Genomic DNA, 14,584 nt, shown 5'->3' on the forward strand with positions numbered 1-14,584 from the left:
AGGGGGGTCCCGCTCAAATATCTCCCATCCCAGGTGAGCTCCTTCCCCCTCTTTTCAACATCTAGCAAACACAGTCTTGGGTTCAGATCTTTCTGTGCATCCCAAAATGTCAATTTTTTTAAATGTACATCTTTGGAGTCCCAGAATTCCACATCTCCTCTGTATTTAATTTTAAATTTTTACTAGGTTTTTAGCCCATCTCCTCATCAGGTCACTCAGAGCAACATGCATGGTTTCTCCACGCCATCTCCCAACAGCCCTTTGAGGTAGGTTCGACTGAAGAGCCTAGAGTGACCCACTAGCCTTCTAAGAGCAGGGAGGGGGCGCTGGTCTAACCAGCACTACAGCCACCCGCAGGGCATCCTCTCCTGTGCTCTTTGGTGCTCTTATGGCCATGCAGGCTGCCAGGAGGAAACCAGAGGTGCGCCGGGACAGAAGAGGGGAAGTGCGTGTGTGTGAGAAAGAGAGAGAGAGAGAGACAGACAGACACACCCGGAGGCACGGTGGGCATCCTCCCTCCACACGGCCCTGCTCAGAGGTGAGGCACCCTCCTCCCCCGCCCCCAGGATCCCCTCTCAGGCAAGAGCGGGAAACGGGGTGCCACACACCTTGGCAGAGGGAGGGGTTGGCCCTCCGGCTTCACTCCCTTCCCTCCTCAAGGACACTCCTGCAGCTCAGTCCTTTGTCTCGGCTGTTTTTGCAATTCTCCTCCATGGTGGGGGGAGCAACCCCTTCCCTCCCCCCTCCCCATCAGACTCCTGGCTGTGCTGGGACCCCTGGTGGGGCAGCCCGGGCAACAAATCCCCCCCACCCCTTCTCATGGCTGCTCTGTGCTGCCCCAATGCCCCCCTTTGGCCCCCCGCCCCCTCACTCACCGTAAAGATGTTGGAGCGGCGTTTGGACTGCTTGCGAATGGGGGTGGGGGTGTTGGAGGCAGCAATGGTCTCAATCCGCAGCTCCCGCTGGCTGATGCTGGGGGTGGAGGGCACGGAGGACGAATAGTCGCTGAAGGCGCCACTCCCGTTGGCAGCCTGGGGAGAGGAAGTTGTGAGGGGGGGGCTGTGGGAAGAGGCCTCCAGCAGCACAGAAGCCCCCAGGCTGCATCCCTGTCTCTGTCATCAGCACTTCACAAGTTCTCCCCTGGACACCTCAGTCACTGGACTGTGCCCACCCACATTAACTCTATTATTGCTCTGATTCTATGCATGCACTCCCACATGCATAGCCCCATCTTGCCTGCCCACCCTCCCTCCACCTGCAGGCAATGTGTGCTTGCTCTCAGCTGCGGAGGTGTGAGAAAAGGACTCCCCCACACAGCAGGGGGCACGAAAGGGAGCCTGTACCAAGAAGGACACAAGAGGGGAGGACTAGAAAGAGGCATCGCCCCCCCCCACAGCCATTGCAGGGCCTCAGACTGGGCAAACTCAGTTTAGGATGGCCTTTGTAACAGGAATTATTTCCTGCCTTCAGCTTCACACGCTGGCGGGGTGGGGTGGGGGGGATGCTTCATTTCCAGCCCCCTCCAACCATAAACAGGCCCAGAATGACAAAGGACAAAGCAGAAGGAGCCTTTTGGAACTCCCTTGCCAAACCACACAAGAAGCCAACTTGTGAAATGGGGAGGCAGCTGTCCCCCCCTCCCCTGAGTTGATGAAGCAGGTTGTGAGCCCTGATGGGGGAGGGAAGAACAGGAGCAGGAGGCTTTGGGGCCCTTGGAAAAGCCACTCCTCAGGGCCAGAAGCAGGGCCCTGGGCCCATACCCTCGCTCCACTGCTCTTGGGACTCCGCCTGGCCTTCCTCCTGCCCACCGGGGGCCAGCCCGGCTGCCTTTCCCCAGGAAGGAGAGGCCAGGCAAGACGGACCAGAGTGGACAAGTGGGGCTTGGCGCTCCGCTCAGAAGAGGCCGAGGAGTGCTGTGATCAGTGGAGGAGGGCATCTTGGGAGCCGGCCCCAGCCCTCCCACCAGCGCCCTACCTGGTTGATGTGCACGGAGGGGATGGAGGCCGCTGAGACGGAGGAGTGGCTGGGGGAGTTGGGCAGCGACTTGCAGGGCCCGATGGACAGCTGCTGCTTCTTGCGCAGGGCCACCACCTTCTGGGCCACTGGAAGAGAGAGGGGGAGGACTGAGCCACCAAGAGCAGCTGCTGGGCAGGTCCCTCCCTGCTCCTGAGCAGGAGCCCACCATTGGCCGCACACCCTGCTGCTCAAGATCGGACGACTGGGATGGGGTGGGGGCAACCTCCTCCCTGGGAGTCCTCTGGGTGGGCGAGCCACACACAAGCCTGCCGCAAAGCCCTGCCAGCAAAGGACACGACTGGCTGCGCGTGGGCGGGGGGGAGACTTTGAGCACAGATTCAGAGGCAGATTCTTGACCAATGTTCCCTCTAAGCTGCAGAGCCTTGTGAGCTACTGTCACTAAGGTTGTGAGCTACTGCATAAATTATTGTGCTCTGGGGTCCTCCTTCCTGAGCAAAGACCAAAATGTGTGAGCTGGAGGCTAAAAATCTGTCAGCTAGCTCACGCTCACTCAGCGGAGAGGGGACACTGCTCTTGACGGGGGTCCTCCAGGCCACACCTGGGTGGCCTGGACTGGAGGCATGAAACAACGGGGGGGGGGGGACTGCACTCCCCAGCCTTACTGCTCCTTCCCAGTCTAGCCCCTCCCAAGTACCGTCTTGGAAGACCCGCTCCACATTCAGCCCATAGGTGGCACAAGTCTCATAGTAGGTGCACCGCTTCAGGTCGTTGGAGAGCTTCCTGGCTCGGGAGTCATCAATCACCCGAGGATTTGTAGCACTGATGGCATCTGCAGGTTGGGGTTGGTGGGGAGAGAGAGAGAGAGAGAGACTGGCACAAGACTCACTGGCTTCATCAAAAGGCCAGGGTACAGCCCCACCCACTTTCAGCACCACCTGCCCCTAAGGCCAGGTCTGTCAAGGGCTCCAGGCCAGCTAGGCAAAGAGCCAGAACCACAAACAGCCAGGACTGCAAAGGGCTCCGGGCTGCCTAGGCAAGGAGCCAGGACTGCAAAGGGCTGTGAAGGGGAAGGGCTGCTGAAGGGCACTGGCAGTTTCACCACCAGTTAAGGCCAACCAGAGACAGAAAGGAGGGCTCTGCTTGCCAGGGAGAGTCAGGCAGGCAGCTTGGAAAGGGAAGGGGCAGGCCCTGTCTTTTGTGCCGCAACATGGATTTTAAAAACAAGCACAACATTATAAACAGACACACTTTCTCTTTTTATTAGGTAATCCACACTGTGTAATCTACCTGAAGTCTCTGTGAAAAAGGCACACTGGAACTGCGGCAAATGAAAAAGATATGAATGCCTTCTCCTGCAAACTCCCCCTACTCTCCCAAGCGGAAGGAGGCATCTCCTCCATCTCACCAGTGGGGAGGGGGATCCCAGCCAGCACTTCTCAGCCTCCCCAGCCCCCCCCCCCCACACTCCTAACCTGGGCTCTCCCCCCACTTGGAAGGCATCCCTCCCTCCCCCAGAGCAAGTGGGAATACTGGTTATTATTTATTTATTATATGGCAAAGTTACACATGTTGGTGCATTGCTGGCCTTGTTCTCTTTCTTTCTTTCTTTCTAGAAATTCTTCATGATGATTTTTCATACCATTCCTCAGCACAGGTTGGGAAAAGGTTAAATTGTCCCTGTGTCTGAGGGCACCGAGGCTTGCTTTCCCAACTGCATCTGCTCCCTGCACCCAGACAACAAGCCAGGCAGGCAGAGGAGGCCTAGCCAAGCCACCTCCCCAGGGAGAGGGTCATTCAGTCAGGGAAGCCACCTTCTGCAGGAGGAAGTGTGATGGGACAAGGAGAGGAGGAGGTCTTGGAGGCAGGTGAGAGGATGGCTCTCTCCCCACCCGGCCTCATTCTGATATCAGGGCAACGAAGGATTCCTAGTCTGTGTCAGCTCAGCCAGCCAACCCCCGCCTCGCTCACCTTGTGTGCCCACCAAGACCATGGGCACTTCTGACGTGTTGCGGTAGCTGCACAGGCGCAGGTAATAGTTGTAGACCGTCTGGAAGCTGATCTCATCCTCTAGGCTGAAGACAAACACCACGGCATCGACCCAAGCAGCAAACTGTGGGGGAAGGAAGAGAAGGAGAAGGAGGAGAAGGCAGCCACCTCTGGCTCAGACCCTGCAGGGACATCTCACTCTCTCTGGCCGTGGCTCTCCGGGGTCTCTCCCAAATCGTTATCAAATTACTATTAGTAAATGCTAATAGTCATCTTGCAGAACAGCCTCCATATTATATTCTTCTGGTGAGTAAAACCTTTTAAAAATTAAACTTTAAGAAAGTATTTCACACCTTCCAAAAGAAAAAAAAACCACAAGAGGTTTTTATTAGAACTCTTCAAATTTTCCATCAGAAAAATGAGAGGGGAGAGGTTCCCTCAGACTTTTCCAAGGAAACATTCTGAACAAGTAAAACCTTCTCTGAAAAAGCATTTCAGTCATTCCTTGCACCCCACAACCCATAGGAGAGCTGCCCCCCCTCAATTTCCTGTTTTTCTCTTGGAAAATGGGGGGGGGGGATTGCTAGAAGATTGGAAGAGGGCAGATGTTGTTCCCATCTTTAAGATGGGGAAAAAGGAGGATCCGGGTAGCTACTGACCTGCCAGGTTGACATCTATTCCTGAAAAAGTTCTAGAACAAATCATCCAAGAGTCAGTCCCTGAGCATTTAGAAAGATCCCTGTGCTTACTAAGAGCCAGCATGGGTTTCTCAAGAACAAGTCATGTCAGACTAGACTTTTTTCTGTTTTTGAGAAAGTTACTACCTGCCTGGAGAAGGGGAATGCTGTAGACATTGTTGATTTCAGTGAGGCTTTTGATAAAATGTGGTTTGGATCCTGTTACCGTTACATGGATCTGTAACTAGTTGACAGATTACACCCAAAGGGTGCTTGTGAATGGTTCCTCATCCTCTTGGAGAGGAGTGGCAAGCGGAATGCTTCAAGGATCTGCCCTGGGGCCTGTTTTGTTCAATATATAAATGATTTGAATTAATTTATTAAATTTGCAGATGGTGTTATATTGGGTGGGGTAGCAAATACAGTAAAAGACAGAGTCAGGATACAGGATGAACTTGACAGGCTGGAAAACTGGGCTAAAACAAATAACATGAATTTTAACAGGGATAAATGTAAAGTTCTGCATTTAGATGGGAAAAATCCAATACATAATTATAGGATGGAGGAGACTTGTCTTGGTAGTAGTATGTGCTAAAAGGATCTAGGGGTCTTAGCGGACCATACACTGAACAAGAGTAAGCAGTGTGATGCAGTGGCTAGAAAGGCAAATGCAATCTGGGGCTGTATTAACAGAAGTATAGTGTCCAGATCATGTGAAGTGATGGTATTGCTTTACTCTGCTATGGTTAGACCTACCTAGAATATTGTGTTCAGTTTGGGGCACCACAATTAAAGAAGGCCATAGACAAGCTGGAGAAGGCTATCTGACCCTGGAAATCCTCTCCAGCTCTGATTCCATGATTCTAAGCTGGAACATGTCCAGAGGAGGGCAATGAAAATGGTGAGGGGTCTGGAGACCAAGTCCTATGAGGAAAGGTTGAAGGAGCTGGGGATGTTTAGCCTGGTGAGGAGGCAGCTGAGAGGTGATATGATAACCATCTTCAAGGACTTGAAGAGAGCCAGTTGGGTGTAGTGGTTGAGGACTCTTATCTGGGAGAACCGGGTTTGATTCCCCACTCCTCCACTTGCAGCTGCTGTAATTGCCTTGGGTTAGCCATAGCTCTAGCAGAGCTGTCCTTGAAAGGGCAGCTGCTGTGAGAGCGCCCTCAGCCCCACCCATCTCATAGGGGGAGAAGATACAGGAGATTGTAAGCTGCTCTGAGTCTCTGATTCAGAGAGAAGGGTGGGGTATAAATCTGCAGTCTTATTCTTCTGTCATAGAGACAATCATGCAGAATTGTTTTCTGTTGCCCCAGAAGACTGGACCAGAACCAACAGGTTGAAATTAAATCAGAAGAGTTTCCAGCTAAACCTGAGGAAGAACTTCCTGACAGTTAGAGAGGTTCCGCAGTGGACAGGCTTCCTCCTCTGGTGGTGGTGGTGGTCTCTCTTTCTTCAGAGGTTTTTAAACAGAGGCTGGATGGCAGCAATGCTGATTCTGGGAACTTCGGCCAATCATGAGAGGGAGGGCAGGAAGGCTTAGTTCCCATGGCCCTTTCTTGCACACCCAGGGAAATGCTGTTCGTCACCTTGGGGTCAGGCAGCAATTTTTCTCCAGGCCAGTTTGGCCAGGGCTCCTGGAGGTTTTTTGTTTGCTTGCTTGTTTTGCCATCTTCTGGGTGTGGAGCAGGAGTCACTGGGGGTGGGGTGAGTCTGTCTCTGTCTTTCTCTCCCCTGCTGCTGCTTGGAGGAGCGAGGGCTGGCTTCAAGCCCTTTCTTGACTTTCTTAGGCCCCTCTCAGGGGACCCCCAGGCCGGTAGAAGGAGGGGACTCACACGTCCAACCTTCATCAGCAGTGAGGAAACCATGTCTTATAAAATGTCTTACTCATTCAAAATTGGGGGAGGATCATAGCAGGTTTTTTTTTCAGTGCTCCCCAAATTTCCTACTTTTCCATGAGAAAAGTTGGGGAGTGAGTCCTTCAGGGAGAAAAAGTGTCCACTCCAAATTTTCATTCCCGCCCCCACATAGGCCTTCCCCATCTCTAGGCCTGAGCAGAGCATGCCAGAGGAGAACTGTGATGAAGGGCTCTTCCTCCTCCTCCTCCAGAGCAGTTTTTCAGTCTGCTGCCTCCGGACACTCCCAGTTCTCACCGTGCCCTCCAAGCCAAGAGTCCCCAGAAGGCTGCCCATTGGCATAATGTGGCCTGTTGGCACACTTCCTGGCACTCGCCAAGTGTTTTTAAAAAGTGGGTGTGGCTTTTGCCCAGAAAGGCTTCTGATTGGCCACTGGAGATTATATTTATTTTATTAAATTTGTATCCCACCGTCCCCTTTATGGGCTCAGGGCAGCTAATAACCAATAAAAACGACAAGATATAAAGCATTAAAACAGTAATGTACAATCAAATCAATAGATTACAAATCTTTGGTGGCCACGGCACTCGTAATGTTGGTGCAATGGTGTCGGGTGATGTTGTCAGACCTTTGGCTTCTCAGCTGTCTCCCCTTGAGCTGTTGAATGCCGTGCGGAAAACCTCCCTTTTGGAAGCCCAGAGGAACGGGCAGGTTGGCTGTGCAGAATTTTAAAAAAGTTGCTTGGGCAGCAGCAGCAGCCCTTTTGTGGCTGAGACCACCATGTGGTGTCAGAATTCCAGAGGTGTCCCTGCTTGGACGGCCAAGACTGGGAAAAGCCCCTGGTCAAAACTGACTCCATCGGGTCATCCTCAGGGGTACAGAGAAGGGCGTGACTCTTACCTGCAGTTCAGGGGGGCCCCCTTCATCACGAATCAGCAGCAGGTAACTTTGCCCATCCACAACAATCTCCTTCTTGAACCGGCCACCTGCAGGGAAAGACACCAGGTCAGGCGGAGGGCAGAGAACTGGCAGCAACGACACTGGAGGCCGGGGAGGGGGGGGGGGAGTCCTCCCTCCACAACAGGCAGCACCTCCACTGCTCCATAGGGGAGCCAACTCAGTTGGCAATCTAAATGTGACCCACCATGTTAGGTTGTGGTTAAGAGTGTTGTTTGTAGCTGGGAGACCCACGTTCAAATCTCCACAGGCGCCATGGCAGTGCACTTGGGCCACTCTCAGCCTACGAGACTTGGTGGATCTGGCCACATGGATCCACACAAAGGCTCCCTCAAGGCTAGACTACTGCAATGGGCCTGCCCTCAAAGACAGCTTGGAAACTCCTGGTGGCAGAAAACAAGGCAGCTCAGCCACCATTGGGGGCTAAGTGGAATCTGCGCATTGCACCCACTCAACAGAGTGACTCTGCTTTTCACCACTCCGTTAACCGTCAGCAATACCCCAGAGGGCCTTGGACCCACATGCCTGCAGGCCTCTCCCTCCTGCCGCGGCCCCCTGTGACAGCTTCCCACAGCTGAGCAGAGCCACACACACATTCCCCTGGGTAAGACCAGCGGCTGTCTGTCCCCCCAGCACTCTCTGCGAGGGCACCTGTCTGAGGAGACTAGGAAGGCCTGGTCCAAGACTGGCCCTTTCTCTGCTGAATGGAGGCCTTTGCTCCACCACTCAGACTCCTCTGTGAGTCTCCGTGCCTGCTGAACAGTGAAGCTCTGCAGTCCACTCGCCCGATCTGGGGGTCCCCTCTGGTGCCTCTCGGCAGTCTGCCTGGGAAGAATTTGGCAGAACTGGGGGGAAAGGACAGGCCAACCTCAGCAAGAAGCCCAAAGCCCTGACCACAAGTGTGAAGCTCCCCCCTTTACACCCACCTGCCCGCCAGGGTGCGCCTGATATTCACCTCCTCCAGCTTTAGCTTTGCAGCCACCCTCAGAAGAAGGCTGAGAGAGCCAGGAGCAGGGATCTGAGTCCAGCTTCCCTGACCCCCACCGGAGACCCACCCTGCTCCCTCACACAGGCCCTTTGCTGCAGCAGGGGTGGAGGGGGAGAAACAAACCCATTTCCCTTTCCTTCTCCTCAGTGCTGGCTCCCCCATCCTAGCCTGCAGCACTCTCTTGCTGCTGCTGCTGCCCCCTCTGGGCTGAAGCCAATGCCATCAATTTTAACAGGGATAAATGCAAAGGTAGGAAAAATCCCATGCATGGTTATAGGATAGGGGAGACTTGTCTTAGCAGTAGTCTGTGCAAAAAGGATCTAGGGGTCTTAGTGGACCATACGCTGAACATTAGTCAACAGTGTGATGTGGTGGCTAAAAAGGTTAATGAAATTTTGGGCTGTATTAACAGAAGCAGTGATGTGATGGTATTGCTTTACTCTGCTCTGATAAGATCTCACCTGGAGTACTGTGTTCAGTTTTGGACACCACATTTTGAGAAGGATACAGACAAGCTGGAATGAACATATGAACATATGAAGCTGCCTTATACTGAATCAGACCCTTGGTCCATCAAAGTCAGTATTGTCTTCTCAGACTGGCAGCGGCTCTCCGAGATCTCAAGCTGAGGTTTTTCACACCTATTTGCCTGGACCCTTTTTTGGAGATGCCGGGGATTGAACCTGGGACCTTCTGCTTCCCAAGCAGATGCTCTACCACTGAGCCACTGTCCCTCCCAGAGGAGGTCCAGAGGTCCAGAGGAGGGCAACAAAGATGGTGAGGGGTCTGGACACCAAGTCCTAGGAAGAAAGGCTGAAGGAGCTAGGTATGTTTAGCCTGGAGAGGAGGTGGCTGAAAGGTGATATGATCACCATCTTCAAGTACTTGAACAGCTGTCATATAGAGGAGGGGTGGCCAATGGTAGCTCTCCAGATGTTTTTTGCCTACAACTCCCATCAGCCCCAGGCAGCATGGCCAATGGCTGGGGCTGATGGAAGTTGCAGGCAAAAAAAATCTGGAGAGCTACTGTTGGCCACCCCTGATATAGAGGATGGCATGGAATTGTTTTCTGTGGCCCCAGAAGGTAGGACCAGAACCAACAGGTTGAAATTAAATCAAAAGAGTTTCCAGCTCAACATTAGGAAGAACTTTGAACTTTAGGGGAGGGACGGTGGCTCAGTGGCTGAGCATCTGCTTGGGAAGCAGAAGGTCCCAGGTTCAATCCCCGGCATCTCCAACTAAAAAGGGTCCAGGCAAATAGATTTGAAAAAAGCTCAGCTTGAGACCCTGGAGAGCCGCTGCCAGTCTGAATAGACAATACTGACTTTAGGGAGGGACGGTGGCTCAGTGGCAGAGCATTTGCTTGATAAGCAGAAGGTCCCAGGTTCAATCCCCGGTATCTCCAACTCAAAAGGGTCCAGGCAAACAGGCATGAAAAACCTCAGCTGGAGACCCTGGAGAGCCGCTGCCAGTCTGAATAGACAAAACTGATTTTAGGGAGGGACAGTGGCTCAGTGGTAGAGCATCTGCTTGATAAGCAGAAGGTCCCAGGGTCAATCCCCAGCATCTCCAACTAAAAAGGGTCCAGGCAAATAGGTGTGAAAAACCTCAGCTTGAGACCCTGGAGAGCCGCTGCCAGTCTGAGTAGACAATACTGACTTTGATGGACCGAGGGTCTGATTCAGTAGAAGGCAGCTTCATATGTTCATATGTTCCTGACCGTTAGAGCAGTTCCTCAGTGGAACAGGCTTCCTTGGGAGGTGGTGGCTCTCCTTCTTGACAGCAATGTGGATCCTGTGAATTTAGAGGAGGGGCGGTATTTGTGAGTTTCCTGCATTGTGCAGGGAGTAGGATGAGATGACCCTGGAGGTCCCTTCGAACTTTATGATTCTCTTCCTGTTGTTTGGCAGCCTGCCTCCAACAGGGCCCCCCAATAGGAGCAATGCAATCCTGGCAGCCTTTCTGCACGACCTCCCTGCCCCTCACCCAGCTGGGGGGGGGGGGACCCAGCAGAGCAACTGCCACTTGCAGGGAAAGACCCCCAGCCCTGGCTCCCTGCCACCTACCTTCCGGAGATTCTTCCTGCACATAGGTGCCCGTCAGGTAGCGGTGAACCAAAGCAGACTTCCCGCTGGACAGATTCCCCACAATGCCCTGCAATGGAAAGCCAAGGATGAGCATGGTCCTTGCTCCTGCCTAAGCCCTGTGGGGAGATGGCTGAGATGAAGCAGCACCAAGGGTGGCAGGCCCCCGGGGTATATGCCCAGGCTGCAGGCACAAGGCAAGCAGCTTCACTACCAAGTGAAACATCCTCAGGTCACGCCTCAAACATTTCAGGAACCAAAGTTCACTAACTGCAACAAGGACACACCAACAGCCTTTTCTGCTTCTGAGAAATCGTTCCTGACCTCCGTGACAGAGGAGCCATGTAGGCCTGCAGTGGCCACACAAGGAATGAGTCTTGTGGCACGTCAGCCACTAGAAGCAAGGAGAGAAGAAAAGGCCCACACTTGTCATAAGAACATAAGAGAAGCCCTGCTGGATCAGGCCAGTGGCCCATCCATTCCAACACTCTGTGTCACATAAGAACATAAGAGAAGCCCTGTTGGATCAGGCCAATGGCCCATCCAGTCCAACACTCTGTGTCACATAAGAACATAAGAGAAGCCCTGTTGGATCAGGCCAATGGCCCATCCAGTCCAACACTCTGTGTCACATAAGAACATAAGAGAAGCCCTGTTGGATCAGGCCAATGGCCCCTCCAGTCCAACACTCTGTGTCACATAAGAACATAAGAGAAGCCCTGTTGGATCAGGCCAATGGCCCCTCCAGTCCAACACTCTGTGTCACATAAGAACATAAGAGAAGCCCTGTTGGATCAGGCCAGTGGCCCCTTCAGTCCAACACTCTGTGTCACATAAGAACATAAGAGAAGCCATGTTGGATCAGGCCAATGGCCCCTTCAGTCCAACACTCTGTGCCACATAAGAACATAAGAGAAGCCATGTTGGATCAGGCCAATGGCCCCTCCAGTCCAACACTCTGTGTCACATAAGAACATAAGAGAAGCCCTGTTGGATCAGGCCAGTGGCCCCTTCAGTCCAACACTCTGTGTCACATAAGAGAAGCCCTGTTGGATCAGGCCATTGGCCCATCCATTCCAACACTCTGTGTCACATAAGAACATAAGAGAAGCCATGCTGGATCAGGCCAATGGCCTCTTCAGTCCAACACTCTGTGTCACATAAGAACATAAGAGAAGCCCTGTTGGATCAGGCCAATGGCCCCTTCAGTCCAACACTCTGTGTCACATAAGAACATAAGAGAAGCCCTGTTGGATCAGGCCAGTGGCCCCTTCAGTCCAACACTCTGTGTCACATAAGAGAAGCCATGTTGGATCAGGCCAATGGCCCTTCCAGTCCAACACTCTGTGTCACATAAGAGAAGCCCTGTTGGATCAGGCCATTGGCCCATCCATTCCAACACTCTGTGTCACATAAGAACATAAGAGAAGCCCTGTTGGATCAGGCCAGTGGCCCATCCATTCCAACACTCTGCGTCACATAAGAACAGAAGAGAAGCCCTGTTGGATCAGGCCAATGGTCCATCCATTCCAACACTCTGTGTCACAGAAGAACATAAGAGAAGCCCTGTTGGATCAGGCCAATGGCCCATCCAGTCCAACACTCTGTGTCACAGAAGAACATAAGAGAAGCCCTGTTGGATCAGGCCAATGGTCCATCCAGTCCAACACTCTGTGTCACATAAGAACATAAGAGAAGCCCTGTTGGATCAGGCCAATGGCCCATCCAGTCCAACACTCTGTGTCACAGAAGAACATAAGAGAAGCCCTGTTGGATCAGGCCAGTGGCCCATCCACTCCAACACTCTGTGTCACATAAGAACATAAGAGAAGCCCTGTTGGATCAGGCCAATGGCCCATCCAGTCCAGCACTCTGTGTCACATAAGAACATAAGAGAAGCCCTGTTGGATCAGGCCAATGGCCCATCCAGTCCAACACTCTGTGTTACTTAAGAACATAAGAGAAGCCATGTTGGATCAGGCCAATGGCCCATCCAGTCCAACACTCTGTGTCACATAAGGACATAAGAGAAGCCATGTTGGATCAGGCCAATGGCCCATCCAGTCCAACACTCTGTGTCACATAAGAACATAAGAGAAGCCATGTTGGATCAGGCCAATGGCTCATCCAGTCCAACACTCTGTGTCACATAAGAACATAAGAGAAGCCCTGTTGGATCAGGCCAATGGCTCATCCAGTCCAACACTCTGTGTCACATAAGGACATAAGAGAAGCCATGTTGGATCAGGCCAGTGGCCCATCCAGTCCAACACTCTGTGTCACACAGTGGCCAAAAAAGAAAGAAGGTTCGCAAGTGGGGCTAGAAGCCCTTCCGCTTTGCCCCCAACCCAAGCAGGATTGTCACCCAGCGCTAAAAACAAGGCCAAGGCTGAGGGTGCAAGTCATGGGAAAACAGCCACCTAAGCCACTAAGTAATGCGTGACTGCAGACGCTTCCAGGCGCCTGAGCCTATTCAGGCATCAGTCTCATGAAAGCTGCAGCCATGGAACATGAGACATTCATCTTGGATGCTTACTCTCATTTGGCATGTTTGACACTGGAACAATCTTCCTTGTGAGGCAGTTGAGTCTTTGTTGCTGGAGGTTTTTAAGTATCAAGTGGACTCCGACATTTAGGTTTGGGATTGGATTAAGTATCCATTGGATTCCTAGCTGGCAAAGAGCTGGACTAGAAGACCCTGGTGCTCCCTTCCCCCTCTGAGATGAAACAGATGCATGTTATTCCTCTGCTGTCTTCCCGCTGCAAAGGGATGGCCTTCCTCTGCTGGGAGACCTTTCTCCAAGCAAAAGGGCCAGCAAGGGTTGCATGCAAAGGACCAAGGGCAGCCCAGCCCAGCCCTGCCCAGGGGATCCAGGATTGCATCCTGTTCTGGCACGACTTCTTGTGTTGGGTGTGTATGTGTTTTTAAATGCATTGTGTTATAATTTTCACTGTGTTTCTAACTGTTTAAAAGTTGTGTGTTGTTATGCTTGCTACCTGGGCACGCCACAAACAAAGCACCCAATGGACCTCTCTGACCCCACAGGCCACTTTCCCTCTGGGCAGAACCTGCCCTCCAAGAGTGCTCTCTCTCTCTCTCACACACACACACACACACCCCTTTCCAGCCTGCATTTCCCTGGCCTTGCCCCCAGAGGGTGTCTGCTCTCTAGGGGCCAGAGAGGGAAAGAGCAGCAGAGGGAGGCGGCCAGGCAACTCCCCCGTCCCACGGACTCCCCACCATCAGCCAGTCCCCCTGCTGCAGCTGGACCCCACATATGCTGCTCTGAGCCCTTGCAAGAAGACAAGACGCTGCTGCAAAGGACAAACCGGCCAGGGAAACAAGGCAGCACTTCAAGGCATGGGTAGAGTGCCCCCCTCCCCGCCTAAGCACAACACAATCATGGCGGAAGTCAGGAGAGTGACCTAGAACCCCCCAACCACCCACAAACTGCAGATTAAAATGGGTGGTGCCCGGGGATCCAGCCAAAAGCTGCTGCCCCCAGAAAAATGCCTGCCACACCCCCACACACACACAAACGCCTGGAGGAATGCCATCTCCCAGCAAGACAGGCTCCAAGGCCTGTTTTTAACAGCGTGCACGCGCGCACACACACACACACACACACACACACCCCTTCTTTCTCAGCAAGGCTGCCCTTAGGTTACCTGAAGAAGGTACCTTATCTGAAGAGGTGAGCTGGGACACACCAAAACTTGCAGGTGCCTCCGCACTCTTTTCTCATGATGCAGACAGACAAACTTGGCTCCATGGTTTTCTCTGATTTTTTTCCCCTGGGTGGGGTGAGGTGGTTTTATTTGGGGTGGGGTGGTTTTATCATTAGCTACTTATGAGATTAGTATTTTAAGTCTGCTGAAGAAATGAGCAGAGTCCAGTGGAGATGCTATTAGCATCTTCAGAATGGGGAGAGAGGCCAGATTCAGAACAGACAAAAGGAAATACTTCTTTACACAGCAGTTGATTGAAATGCAGAATTTGTTGCCAGAGGTCACAGGAATAAATGGGTTTTACAAGGGTAATTCTATCAGTGACTCCAA

The 14,584-nt window shown here is 52.6% G+C and overlaps 1 protein-coding gene across 4 annotated transcripts in view; it reads right to left on the reverse strand.

Annotated features, from left to right (window-relative positions):
- The window catches only part of LOC132578050 (arf-GAP with GTPase, ANK repeat and PH domain-containing protein 3-like), a 403,463-nt gene that overhangs the window by 37,519 nt on the left and 351,360 nt on the right, over positions 1 to 14,584 (reverse strand). For all 4 annotated transcript variants that reach the window (XM_060247877.1, XM_060247876.1, XM_060247879.1 and 1 more), the window contains 6 exons: positions 10,508 to 10,595; positions 7,397 to 7,482; positions 3,946 to 4,087; positions 2,672 to 2,806; positions 1,975 to 2,102; positions 876 to 1,031 (listed from right to left, as the gene is read on the reverse strand). In XM_060247877.1, coding sequence (XP_060103860.1) covers positions 876 to 1,031; positions 1,975 to 2,102; positions 2,672 to 2,806; positions 3,946 to 4,087; positions 7,397 to 7,482; positions 10,508 to 10,595 — 735 coding nt within the window. The remainder of the gene's footprint in view (positions 1 to 875; positions 1,032 to 1,974; positions 2,103 to 2,671; positions 2,807 to 3,945; positions 4,088 to 7,396; positions 7,483 to 10,507; positions 10,596 to 14,584) is intronic.

The sequence above is a fragment of the Heteronotia binoei genome, chromosome 10 (genome assembly GCF_032191835.1).
Source record: "Heteronotia binoei isolate CCM8104 ecotype False Entrance Well chromosome 10, APGP_CSIRO_Hbin_v1, whole genome shotgun sequence".
Taxonomy (NCBI): Eukaryota; Metazoa; Chordata; class Lepidosauria; order Squamata; family Gekkonidae; genus Heteronotia; species Heteronotia binoei.